Raw genomic sequence first — 13,757 nt, 5'->3', positions numbered from 1 at the left:
TGACATAAAAAGTCATAATTAGGAGGTAATATATTGAAATTATGGGTTTAAAAACTTGACATTATGTGTGTAAATATTCTTAAAATGTCGTAATACGGCTCACAGCTAGGAAAACCCGAGTTCAATCCCACCCTCGGCCATCTCTGTGTGGAGTTTGCATGTTCTCCCCGTGCATGCGTGGCTTTTTTAATTGGCCACTCCAAATTGTCCATAGGTATGAATGTGAGTGCATTATAGTCTAATTTGAATACGTGTGATATTAATGTTGTACTGCTGACATCTGCTGGACAAAATCAGTACTGTCATATTTTTTCATTGAAATTAAGGGTGTGGAAAATAATCGATATATCGGTAATATATTGAAAATATAGGATTTTAAAAATCAAAATTATTCGATAAAATGTCGTAATTACGAGGTATATTTTATATTTATTATTTTTATATTTTTTATTTTATTTCGGTCAGTCGTGTCGAGTCAGTCCGTTCACTCAAGTTCACGTTCGTTCCGACTCAACAGCTGAACGGACTGAACGGGTATTTTATGGGCGGTTCATTCGTTCGCAAACAAGAACTAGTTCTTTTGACCCGTTCGTTCACGAACGCCACACCACTACTCAGACTCTCACATGCGTCACAGCTATGGAGGACCAAAACTGCCAAAATAATAAATAAATAAATACATAAAAGTGAAAATGAAAATGAAAAAAAATTCAAAAAATTAAATACAAAAAATAAATATAAATGGAAATAAAAACAAAAATAAAAAAATATATACATGAATAAATAAAAGCAAAAATAAATACAAAAATAAAAAACAAGATTCAAAAATTAAAAATGAACACAAAAATAAATATATAAATAGAATTACATATCAATAAATAAATAAAAGCACTCTGCTCTCATATGTATTTATTTCATGCTGCAGACAATGTCAGCTTGAAATGCAGAAGGAAAAACTATTCAAATGAGGGGGCGGTCCTAAGTGTGTCTTGGGTTGAACTGTTCGCCGATTGGTTGATGGACATGTGAGTGCGAAAATCGACTAGGTATGCCTGCAAACGGCCACAGCAAGAGGAAGTGACCACACCACTCTCAATGGCGCTAAATGTGGCTGCAATCTCCAGGGATCTCCGTTTGCTAGCAGATATTTCGGATAATGCTTCCCCGGATGACCTGCTTTTCCGGGTGGAAGCCTTATTGGAGCAGTTAATTCACACAAATGAAACAACAGACTCAGAGGTCGACCCTGTGTGAAGTTGTGGAGTACCTAAACATTGACAACAGTGGACAAGTTGGTCGTCCATCGCTGGAGCTGTCCATGCAAGCCGTGGAGACTTACTTGTTCGCGGGTCTGAAAATCCACGAAATAGCCCCACCTGCTCGGTGTGAGCGAGAGAACGCTGCACCGTAGAATGGCGGAGCATGGTATCAGCTGAGTTTGCATGACAGTGTCATATTGTAGAACTTTACAATCAATACGTATGTGGTTATGTGGCTTATTATGTGGATATGTAATTCTATTTATATATTTATTTTTTATTTATTTTTCATTTTTGAATCTTGTTTTTTATTTTTGTATTTATTTATTTATGTACATATTTTTTTATTTTTGTTTTTATTTCCATTTATATTTATTTTTTGATTTTTGTTTTTATTTATTTATTTATTATTTTGGCAGTTTTGGTCCTCCATACACAGCTGGCCAAGGAATGCCTTGGATGGAAAAACTAGGTTTATGTTTTCAGGGAGTAATCAGGGACTTTCAGGGATTAATTGATTTCAGAGATTAACCCTGGTCCTCCTAGCTGTGAGGTCTGCGCGCTAACCACTCGACCGCCGTGCCGCCTCATTTAGAAATATATATTTTTATTAAAACCTGGTTTGCGGTTTATGTTTTCAGGGAGTAATCAGGGACTTTCAGGGATTAATCGATTTCAGGGATTAACCCTGGTCCTCCTAGCTGTGAGGTCTGCGCGCTAACCACTAGACCGCCGTGCAGCCTCATTTAGAAATATATATTTTTATTAACCTGGTTTATGTTTTCAAGGACTAATCAGGGACTTTCAGGGATTAACCCTGGTCCTCGTAGCTGTGAGTTCTGCGCGCTAACCACTAGACCGCCGTGCCGCCTCATTTAGAAATAAATATTTTTATTAAAACCTGGTTTGCGGTTTATGTTTTCAAGGACTAATCAGGGACTTTCAGGGATTAACCCTGGTCCTCCAAGCTGTGAGGTCTGCGCGCTAACCACTAGACCGCCGTGCCGCCTCATTTAGAAATAAATATTTTTATTAAAACCTGGTTTGCGGTTTATGTTTTCAAGGACTAATCAGGGACTTTCAGGGATTAACCCTGGTCCTCGTAGCTGTGAGTTCTGCGCGCTAACCACTCGACCGCCGTGCCGCCTCATTTAGAAATAAATATTTTTATTAAAACCTGGTTTGCGGTTTATGTTTTCAAGGACTAATCAGGGACTTTTGGGGATTAATCAATTTCAGGGATTAACCCTGGTCCTCCTAGATGTGAGGTCTGCACGCTAACCACTCGACCGCCGTGCCGCCTCATTTAGAAATAAATATTTTTATTAAAACCTGGTTTGCGGTTTATGTTTTCAGGAACTTTCAGGGATTAATCGATGCATCAAAAAACTTATTTTTCTAGATTAATCGATGACAGAACTAATGGTTTAAGCCAGCCCTAATCCTTATTGGGCTTTATGTTTTTATTTATATTTACCAATACTTACCCGACACGTTTACCTTTTGGTACCAGATTTATTGTCTTGCTGAAAATGAGAGAGAAATGAATATCATAAAGAAATGTTTTATTGAACAAAGATTCAAATCACATTGGCTTAAAAGGTGGAGTTACTTTTCCAAAAGGGTACACAGGGAAAGGAATATTTGCAAAGTAGGCAAAAAGCGCATACATAAATAACAAGAATATACAAGTATAACAAGTCTCTCCATCCAAACTTTATTGAACCTAACATTGGACATCATTGACGTTCAGGCCCAGCATGTTGGAGAGACCTAAAGATAATTTCTCGTTTTCATCTGATGAAGAAATCTCGGGAGCAAACAAACCCAGCGGAGACGCCGGCTTGTCCACTTTGAAAGTCCCTCCTCGGAATAAGTTGGCTTCATCGGGAGTCTTCAACGCAATATTCTTCTCCTCTGTCGGTGAGGTGTTACTTGAAGGCGCTTTTTCCTTCGCCATTTTCAGCCTCTCCATAATGTCGATTTTTTCTCCGTTTCTGAACGGCACGTTCACCACCGGTAAGCGGATTCCTTTGCTGACGACGTAATCCTTGTCCTCGCTGTCCAATCGGGATAGGCTAAATGTATCGGGAAGTCCTGCTCCCATTTTCTGCTCGATGCAGTTTCTAGGCAGGTTATGTAGTCGGAATACGGGCGCGTCCATTTCGCCGTTAGCGTCCTCTTCGTCCGCGTCGGAGCTGGACTTAAATCCCCATTTAAAGGGCCACTTCAATTTACTTTTTGGGGAAGCTCTCACATCAGCATCTCCGCCTGCTTTGATGGCTACTTCGGCTGTGTTGACATCCACAGGAGACAGTTTTGGAGAGGCATCAAGCTCCAGAGTTTTAGTTTTGGACCCGGAAAAACTCATTTTAGGAAGCTTGAAATGCGGAAGTTTAGGCTTTTCCAGATCAGCGTCTACTTTGGGACCTGTCATATCTACCGTTGGACCTTTGAGGCTGCCCTTTAACATGGGACCATTTACAGGAGCAGAGATGTTTGCATCTGCTCGAGGAGAACCTATGTTGACCTTGGGCGCCTCCACTTCGCCAGAACGCGAAAGATCAAGTTTTGGAAGTTTGTAATGAGGCAACGTAAAGTCGCCCTGCCGGGAATCAAAGTCTAGATCTGGTGTTTTAAACTGTGAGTCCGGGCCTTTAAGACCAACACGCGGCCCACTCAAATCCACATTTGGCACCTTGGCATCACCGTCAACATCCATATTGGCTTTTTCCAGTTTTGGCGCTGAAAATGTCGGCAATTTCAGATCGGGACTGTGAAGATCTACACTTGGACCTTTGAGGTCTGGAGCTTCGAATTTTGGTGTCGAGACACCAACATGCGGTGTACTCAAATCCACACCAGGCGTCTTGAGATCAGCGTCAAGATCGAGATTAGGTTTTTCGATTTTTGGCCCCGAAAAGGTTGGCAAATGCAGTTTGGGGAATTTTGGTTTCTTCGTTGAAACATCAAGGTCCGGAGTCTGGAGACCCGCTTTAGGTAAACTGAGGTCAACATCGGGTGTATCAAGACCGGCTTGAAGACCAGGGGCTTTCAGATCTACATCAGGTACATCCATATCTATACCGGTATCCACTTGAGGGCCCTTGACTTTGGGCCACTTTGGGACCTTCAGTTTTGGGATCTTAACTTTAGCATCACTCGGCTCAAAGTTGAGATCGGGACCCTGAAGATCTACATTAGGACTTTTGAGATTGAGGTCTGGAGCGTCAATATTTGGTGCATTCAAATCCACGTTTGGCAACTTGACGTCGGCGTCAATATCAGGTGTTCCGCCTTTCAGGGTGCCGAACTTGGGCTTCTTGGGCCATTTCAATTTTCCATCCATGTCTAACTTTGGTCCGTCCATTTTTACATCTGGGCTGTGGAACTCGCCATCAATCCTTGGACCGGTGAAGTTCAGGTCAGGTGTTGGAACCTGAGTATCGATATCTGGGCCATTCACCTTAGGACCTGAGACTGACCACCTTGGTTTTTTCAGGGTGGGCCATTTGATCTTTCCAGATGCGTCTACGTCAGGAGCTTTAGCATTGATATCAGTTTTGGGTAAACTCACATCCGGTCCGTTAAGTTGGACCTGCGGAGCAGAAAGGCCGAGGTCAGGGGTTTTCACATCAGTGTCAAGGTCAACACTTGGGGTTTTCACTTTGGGTCCAGAAAACAGAAACTTTCTCAGTGTTGGGAACTTGACTTTGCCAGAAGGGGCCCCGATGTCAACATCCGGCGTTTTGACGTCAACATCTGGTAAGTTGAGGTCCGGGGTGTTGATGCCACCTTCGAACCTTGGAGCAGACACATCCACATCTGGGGTGTTCAGATCTGCATTGAGGTCCATATCAACTTTAGCTTCGGGTAGTTTGGGTTTCTTCAACTTCCAGTGAGGCCAGTTAAATTTTCCAGACGGAGCCCCCATGTCAAGATTTGGGGTCTCGCCGTTCAAATTCAGACCTTTAACGTCAACGGTCGGGATGTCCAGCTCAGCATTAACGTCGTTCTGAAGATGTGGAGGTTCTAAAGACGGTGTATTCAGACCTGCGTCCATATCCAAGTCTGCCTTTGTACCCTTTACTTTTGGCTTCTTCCATTTCAGGTGGGGCCAGTTTATTTTAGCCGCTGGGGGTTGGATGTCCAAATCGGGGCCTTTAACGTCAGCCTTTGGCAAGTTAACATCAAGATCCGGTGTGTTGAGTCCGCCCTCAACTGTCGGGGCGGAGACGTCAAGGTCCGGTGTTTTGGGCTTCTTCCACTTCAAATGCGGCCAATTGATTTTTCCAGATGGGGTACCCAAGTCCAGATTTGGGGCCTGAACATCTACATCGGGGCCTTTGATGTCACCCTGGGGCAAATGGATCCCTGGTGCGCTTAGATCCCCGTCAAGTTTTGGCGCATGCAGATCAGCGTTTAGTGTTGCCTCTGGTCCCTTCAGCTTTGGTCCTTTCCATTTTTGGTGGGGCCACTTGATTTTATCCGACGCTACGCCGAGGTCAGCGTTTGGAGTTTGGAAGTGAACATCAGGTCCATTTAGGTCCACATCGGGACTGCGGATGTTTGGCGAGGATAGATTGAGGTCTATGTTTTCGTTATGAACTGATGGGAAGTTGACGTCACCTTCTAATTCCGAGGTCGGCATTTGCGGGAGGTCGAATCTTGGCATTGTGAACTGCGGAGCCTTGAACTTCAGGTTACCCGTATCCGCCACCGACTCGCCGATGTCAAGCGAGGCGTCGAGGTTGTTGAGGTGCGGACTTGCCAAATTGACAGCGGGTGCTCCGAAGCTCCCATTGAGATCTGTTCCGGCCTTTGCGACACCAGGTAACGTGAACTCTGCCCCGGCGTCAGCTGACGCTTTAGTTAGATTAACATCGGGAAGATCATTGATCACCGAATTATTTAACTGGCCCCCGAAGCTCTGAGCTTCATTTAACTTTCCTGTCAAGTTATCAAGAGAAAGGACGGGTTTCTCGGCTGCGTTATCCACACCTGCCTTCTTCATCAAGTCCCCGCTGAGCACCTGTTGGCAAAGGAAGTATGTCAGCAGACAAACAGGAAGTATGTCAGCAGACAAACAGGAAGTATGTTAACAGACAAAGTTGGGGCACTTTCGGATACAACAGCCGCCTTTTGAATACCCGTTGTGGACGTGATTGGCCATTCATTCTATTCTATGTAATTTTCCCTTTTTTGGGGGGTCACTAAACCCCCAAAACAAACAAAAATGTCCCTTCTTTGATATACATGTGTCGGTTCAATTTTTTTGGATTGGCTGGCCACCAGTCCGGGGTGTACCCTGCCTCTCGTATGAAGACAGCTGGGATAGGCTCCAGCACCCACCTGCAACCCTCGTGAGGAGAAGCGGTAGAAGATGAATGAATGATTATGAGATCATCGGAACCTGTTTTCCGGCAATAAAGTCTGGTGCTTGTGTGTCACACCCAACATTGGAGTAACATTACTGACACCTAGTGACCGGTGTTTGAATGTGTTTTATATTTTTGATTTTGCTTCATTGGGGTTTTTATGTTTGATTTAGAAAACAATATTTAATATTGTATTGTAAATATTTAGTAATATTTGCTTAAAAAGAAGAATGGGCTGTATTCAACCATGAAACAACATATTTTGTTGCAAAAGCGTAATATGCACGACGCATGTGTGATGATGATTACCTCAGCTGGGTTGAATCCCAGAGAGCCGATGGCGTCGTTGGCATTTGCTTCATTCTTGGTCACCACCTGCAGGTTGTTATCGTATGGCTGCAGCACCTTCAGGATGTTCAGCACTTCATTCTGTTCCAGGTGATCCAGGCGTATCGTGGCCCCTACGATGTCGCCCCCTGGAAACGGCACACAAAATTCCACTCACTCACCGCGTTCTACGTAACGACTGTTTGCTATCTCCTACCTGTCTGCACCACACCGTTTCCAACACCGCCCGCCATCCCCTTGATGACCCCGCCCCTCTCTGAGCCATCCAAGACCAGGCCTTCAGAGAATCTGCTCATGCTGTACTCGGTCTACGGGATTACATTTGGGGGTCAGTGCTGCCGTGGCGTGTCTCAAATATTTGACTCATCATACTCACCGTCATATCTCAGGTATGTTCAGATCCACATATCATGGAAGCGGTTCTGCGCACGTATCTCTAAATTAAAAAAAAAAGGCGGGAGTGAATTTTGGTTCATTTAAAATGTCAACTATTTATTGGAAACGTTATTAGGATACACTATGGTAATGGTAATGGTAATGGTAATTCCCAGTTCCACATGTCCAAAAGGAGTAGGAAGAAGCAAAGCTTATTAAATCCTACCCCTCCATCTGGTACTTTTACAATCACTAACTCTTACATTTGTTCACTTCCTGCTTTCCATAATATAGTTTACTTTTTTAATGAAAAAAATATTATAATTTTTTTATAAATTATTATGACAAATTATTAATTTTTAAAAAATTAAAAAAAAAATAAAAATTATTATTTTTTTTTTTTTGTCACATAGCGAAGTACTGGGTGATATGAGCATCCAATGCCATAATGGGTACCATAGAGCGTGTCAATATAGTGATATATATAGCACATCATGACTGGTTCAAGACTCTTCATCCTTGGATTTAGCAAACATCAACTGCTTGTATTGTTTCTTGAATCGGCTCATCGAAGTACAGTGGAAAACGACAGTGGTTTTTACATTTTCACATGCATGAAATACATAAAAATGACCAACGAAAGGCACAAATGATCATTTAAGATCATTTTTACCTGCACTGATGAGACACTACTTGAATTCGGTGATGTTTTTCACCTGAGATGAGAAACTATTGAATTGAAGAAACAACTCATGTCAAAACAAGAAGGTGGCGGTGGTTGAACACACACATGGATGAAAGTAGCCACCATTTCTTCCCAGTTTCCTTTGCTAACGAAGGACAAATAAAAACATCCCGTAATATTCCTTATTAATTATATTAGACACACATAATGCAAGCCAAAGTGAATTGATTTAACACAATTTAAGTTTAGGTATTGGACTACTGCTATAAAAACATGATATCATATATCAGTCATAATAAATAATAATAGAGCTGATACGATGTAAGAAAACATCACACAAATATTTCGGATGGATTGACTTTTTGATATATATTATAAAAATATAAAATATTATAAAAATATTATTAAAAATATTATAAAATATTCTAATAATATAAAATATTATTCTTCAATAAAACATCCCGTTTTATTTGTCATTTTATTTTTCCATTTCGAGGCACGGCTGTGGAAGGATCTAGAAGGATCTAGAGTACATGGTATCGTGTAGGGGAAGCCTGAGGGACCGACCGGCGTCGTTCCGGTATCGATCCAATGTGCAGTCACCTTCATCTGGCTGCTTCCTGCACGCCATTTTTACAACGACCACGTTCGCTCATCGTCTTTAACTCTCTTTTGCTGCCTTGACTCCATGTTCCGTCGCCAGGTTGTTGTACGGAAACGCGTCATGATAGCTTGGTGGTTGGGTTGTATTGTATTGATTTTTGATACATGGTTTGTTTTTGGCTTTTTAGAGACAACCCATCATAAGAAAATCCTAAGAACCTCTTCCAGGTCTACCCAAGGACTGATCCAGAGGGGGTTATTTTCCTTGTGTTCGGATCAGCGAGACACCGAAACAACAACAACACCCTCAGGAATCCAAGGCTTCTGCAAGGGAACGTATGCATCCCGACCAGTCGGTTTACATTCTCGCACACACTGATTGACACACACACACACACACACACAGTCTGTCCATCAACCACACCCGAACATCTCCGCATGTAGATCTTATCCAAGCACAACATGAAGAGACAAAGACGCTTTGTGCCAACGCCGGGCGGGGAAATAAGGAGCATAAACATAACAAATATGTCCAACATCTGCTAGGTTGTTGTTGTGTTGCAAATTAGACTCACTCGGAAATTACTGATGTTTGATTGACAAGTCAAAACACTGATTTTTACAGCATGGATTCCTTCTTTTTGACGGAAATTAGCCATTGACTAGAATCTTTTACACAATTACAGAAATAGCTATACGTCTATTTTTAATTATTTATTATTAAAACCATTATATTCCTTATTAATTATATTAGACACACATAAAGTGAATTGATTTAACACAATTTAAGGCAATGACATAAGTTTAGGTATTGGGCTACTTCCATAAAAACATGATATCATATATCAATAATGATAAATAATAATAGAGCTGATACGATGTAAGAAACCATCATACAAATATTACAGATGGATTGACTTTTTGTGCTTTTAATTAGCAAAAAAATATTATAGAATATTATAAAAAATATTATACAAATATCATAAAATATTATAAAAATATTATAATAATATAAAAAATATTATTCTGTAATTATTCCAATGCACCCTTATATTTTATATACATACTGCATGTATTTGTCCAAAATGGAATATGTGTAAAACTATGCTAATATTTGCCAGATACCTGTTAAGACGCACACGTGTCTGCACCTTTGGTGGATGGTTGCAGGAATGAAGGAGGTACTGTGATGACACACAGGGTGTGCACGTTGTCATCATCAGTTACGTCATTTAAAAAAAACACTGTTTTCATCTGATATAGACTTTAAAATAACACAAAATGATTACAACGTCTTTTAACAAAGCATACGTAGTGCACAAACGCTCCTCATTAGGATAAAATAAAATCATTTACACAAGCGTAACAACCGGAGTCATGATTCCATCCTGGTCTCAGTAACGACCCCTGGGGTACTCCGCAAACTACAGCCAAGCATGTCCGTTCTACTCACCGTGTCCTGCTTCCAAAGACGCCTCCCACTAAAAAGCCCGGACGCCCGCGGAGAAAAGAAGTCTCCTCTTCGGCGTGTCACTCAGCTCTGTCACAAGCATGGCACGGATCTGCCAGTTAAATGGCGACAAGCTGGAAGGCAACCAGGAGAACTGGTTGGGCGGCTTCGGTACTGCCTCTCCAGATGCCCCCCGTCCCCTTGCAACATACACACGCCTCAGTTTCAAAGTATGCTGGAGAGAGCGACGTGCAGGCCTTTTGGCATTCCAAACCAGATGAGAAGCACACGGAGAGAAAAAAAAAAAAAAAAAAAAAACCCAGCCGAGAGAAAGACACCACTCCTTTGTAACTGGACGGACCAGGTCCGCATAGAAGCACACTGCTCTCTTCATTCACCTCCCATGAATAGCTGAACCATCCCTTTGCGACATTAGCTGCTTTTTAACGCTTTAGTCTTTCTTTTATTGTGGCTGCATTTTGTTTTATTTCACGTTAATCGTCTTTGCCAGATCAGAAGAGCTGAATCTTGATCAATCATGTCTTCTGTTTCGTTTCCTTCACAGTCAAAACAAATGTCTGCTACATCCGGGGTGTCCAAACCTTTATCAACCCCAAAGTCATCCACAAAATAAACATCATGTTTTTTTGGCTTAATTTTTTTTTTAATGATGAAGCAATGCGGTAAATTATATTTGCATTGATTGACAGGCGTCAAAGTCAATGAAGATCAGAGGTTAAGTAAAAGTGTGAATTCTAACAACAATACAAGCAGTTGATGTTTGCTAAATCCAAGGATGAAGAGTCTTGAACCAGTCATGATGTTTAAGATATTAAGATATGCCTTTATTCGTCCCTCAGGGGGGAAATTTGTATATATTTGGAAATATGTGCTATATATATCACTATATTGACACTTACTATGGTACCCATTATGGCGTTGGATGCTCATATCACCCAGTACTTCGCTACGTGACAAAAAAAAATTTAAATTGCAAAAATTAAACAAAATTAAATTAAACTAAAATCATAAAAATCAATAAAAAAACAAACTTAAATTATATTATGAAAGCAGGAAGTGAACAAATGTAAGAGTTAGTGATTGTAAAAGTACCAGATGGAGGGGTAGGATTTAATAAGCTTTGCTTCTTCCTACTCCTTTTGGACATGTGGAACTGGGAACTGATTATGGGATGCACTCAACTGGAATCTGATGCATGTTCTAATGAAATTAAACCATTACCATTACCATTACCATTACCATTACCATTAGATGATATTTCTTGCTAATGTTCACTCCATGTGTCACTTCCCTTCTCATCCAATGTAATTGATACATTCATTTTCTACCGCTTATCCTCCCTGGTGGCCAGCCAATCACAGGGCACATATAGACAAACAACCATTCACACTCACATTCATACCTATGGACAATTTGGAGTGGCTAATTAACCTAGCATGTTTTTGGAATGTGGGAGGAAACCGGAGTACCCGGAGTACCCGGAGTACCCATTCATTTTCTATGACTTTTGTACTCACCAGGGTTGGTAATACCAGGATATATTTTTGTATTTATTTTCATTTTGAAACTAACTATTGTAATGTGAACACAGCCTGCATGTTTTGGGGTTTATATTCAACTGGCGTCTTCTCAGTGGAATGTTTGTGGAATGTGTTGCAGCAGGACCGGACATTTGTCATTGCGGCGTTTTGTGTATGTGCACGCTCTGTAGCTTGATGTGACTTATACTGTATGTATGTATGTATGTATATACTGTAGGAATATTAGGGTGTCAATTATACGTATAGTTTTCATTTGACATGCACAAAACAATTGTACATACGAATACAGCTAAATGAAAGACGAATGAAAGGAATACATACGTTTACCTTCATTTAAGACGTGATTCTTGATGTGAGTGTTCCCAAAGACACGACGCGGCAGCGAGACAGCACACAGACCCCACCTTCTTGTTTTGCCATGAGTTATTTCTTGATTTCAATAGTTTTCTCAGAAACAGTGTTTGTCACCTCAATAACCCAAAACGGAGCCAAAAAATGTTTTTTTTTGAGTGCCGGCATTTTGAAGGTGAAAAACACCACTGCACTCAATTCAGGAATTAAGTCACGGCAAAACGGCTGCACGGTGGGGGAGTGGTTAGCACACAGGCCACATAGCTAGGAGACCCGAGTTCGACTCCACTCTTGGCCATCTCTGTGTGGAGTTTGCGTGTTCTCCCTGTGCATGCGTGGGTTTTCTCCGGGTACTCCGGTTTCCTCCCACATTCCAAAAACATGCTAGGTTAATTAGCCACTCCAAATTGTCCATAGGTATGAATGTGAGTGTGAATGGTTGTTTGTCTATATGTCCCCTGGGATTGGCTGGCCACCAGTCCAGGGTGTACCCCGCCTCTCGCCCCAAACAGCTGGGATAGGCTCCAGCACCCCCGCGACCCTCGTGAGGATAAGCGGTAGAAAATGAATGAATGAAAGTCATGGCAAAACAGGAAGGTGTTTTGTCTCGCCGCCTTTTTTTGTCCCAATAAGTACTTTTTAGCAGTACTGTAAGCGTGTGAAGGCGTGGCTTTGTGTGTTTTAAGGCCTTTGACATGTAAATGGTATTGGGAAATACTCGAGTTTCTGTCCTTCCAGTCAGTTTGACTTGAGGACGCGATCATTAGCTTGTGGTCAGGTTGGCGGAGCCCAATACTAAAGTATTACATCCACTTTATTTCACACGGAGAGCGCAGACCTCCACCCAGCAATTCCCCCACATTGTGATTCAAACCATAAATATTACTTTTATTGTGTCTACATATTTACATTGCTAATGTTAGCATTGTGATTTACAGTACACTATTTTATCCACATGTTTACATTGCTAATGTGAGCATTGTGATTTACATTGCTAATGTTAGCATTGTGATTTATACTATTTTATCAACATGTTTACATTGCTAATGTTAGCATTGTGACTTACAGTACACTATTTGATGCACATGTTTACATTGCTAATGTTAGCATTGTGATTTATACTATTTTATCAACATGTTTACATTGCTAATGTTAGCATTGTGACTTACAGTACACTATTTTATGCACATGTTTACATTGCTAATGTTAGCATTGTGATTTACATTGCTAATGTTAGCATTGTGACTTACAGTACACTATTTTATGCACATGTTTACATTGCTAATGTTAGCATTGTGATTTATACTATTTTATGCACATGTTTACATTGCTAATGTTAGCATTGTGATTTATACTATTTTATGCACATGTTTACATTGCTAATGTTAGCATTGTGACTTACAGTACACTATTTTATGCACATGTTTACATTGCTAATGTTAGCATTGTGACTTACAGTACACTATTTTATCCACATGTTTACATTGTTAATGTTAGCATTGTGACTTACAGTACACTATTTTATGCACATGTTTACATTGCTAATGTTAGCATTGTGATTTACAATATTTTATCCACATGTTTACATTGCTAATGTTAGCATTGTGACTTACAGTACACTATTTTATCCACATGTTTACATTGCTAATGTTAGCATTGTGACTTACAGTACACTATTTTATGCACATGTTTACATTGCTAATGTTAGCATTGTGATTTACACTATTTTATCCACATGTTTACATT

At 40.8% G+C, this 13,757-nt stretch overlaps 1 protein-coding gene across 2 annotated transcripts; it reads right to left on the bottom strand.

Moving 5' to 3' along the window:
- Positions 1-2,809: 2,809 nt before the first annotated feature.
- Positions 2,810-10,237, bottom strand: LOC131107290 (uncharacterized). 2 transcript variants are annotated; one of them, XM_058057182.2, is made up of 5 exons: positions 10,102-10,237; positions 7,362-7,421; positions 7,182-7,293; positions 6,947-7,113; positions 2,810-6,291 (listed from the first exon to the last, which is right to left on the bottom strand). In XM_058057182.2, exons 2-5 carry the CDS (start codon positions 7,365-7,367, stop codon positions 2,986-2,988), a joined length of 3,591 nt encoding a protein of 1,196 aa, XP_057913165.2. In that variant the 5' UTR covers positions 7,368-7,421; positions 10,102-10,237; the 3' UTR covers positions 2,810-2,985. The 2 variants fall into 2 exon arrangements, with proteins under 2 accessions (XP_057913165.2, XP_078655196.1); XM_078799070.1 differs by lacking the exon at positions 10,102-10,237 and adding an exon at positions 9,774-9,920.
- Between the last annotated feature and the right edge of the window lie 3,520 nt (positions 10,238-13,757).

This window comes from Doryrhamphus excisus, linkage group LG19 (assembly GCF_037039965.1).
Source record: "Doryrhamphus excisus strain RoL-2023G ecotype Guam linkage group LG19, RoL_Dexc_Guam_v1.1, whole genome shotgun sequence".
NCBI lineage: Eukaryota > Metazoa > Chordata > Actinopteri > Syngnathiformes > Syngnathidae > Doryrhamphus > Doryrhamphus excisus.
The sequence above is the reverse complement of the archived record's forward strand: the minus strand, read 5'-3'. Positions and strand labels throughout refer to the sequence as shown.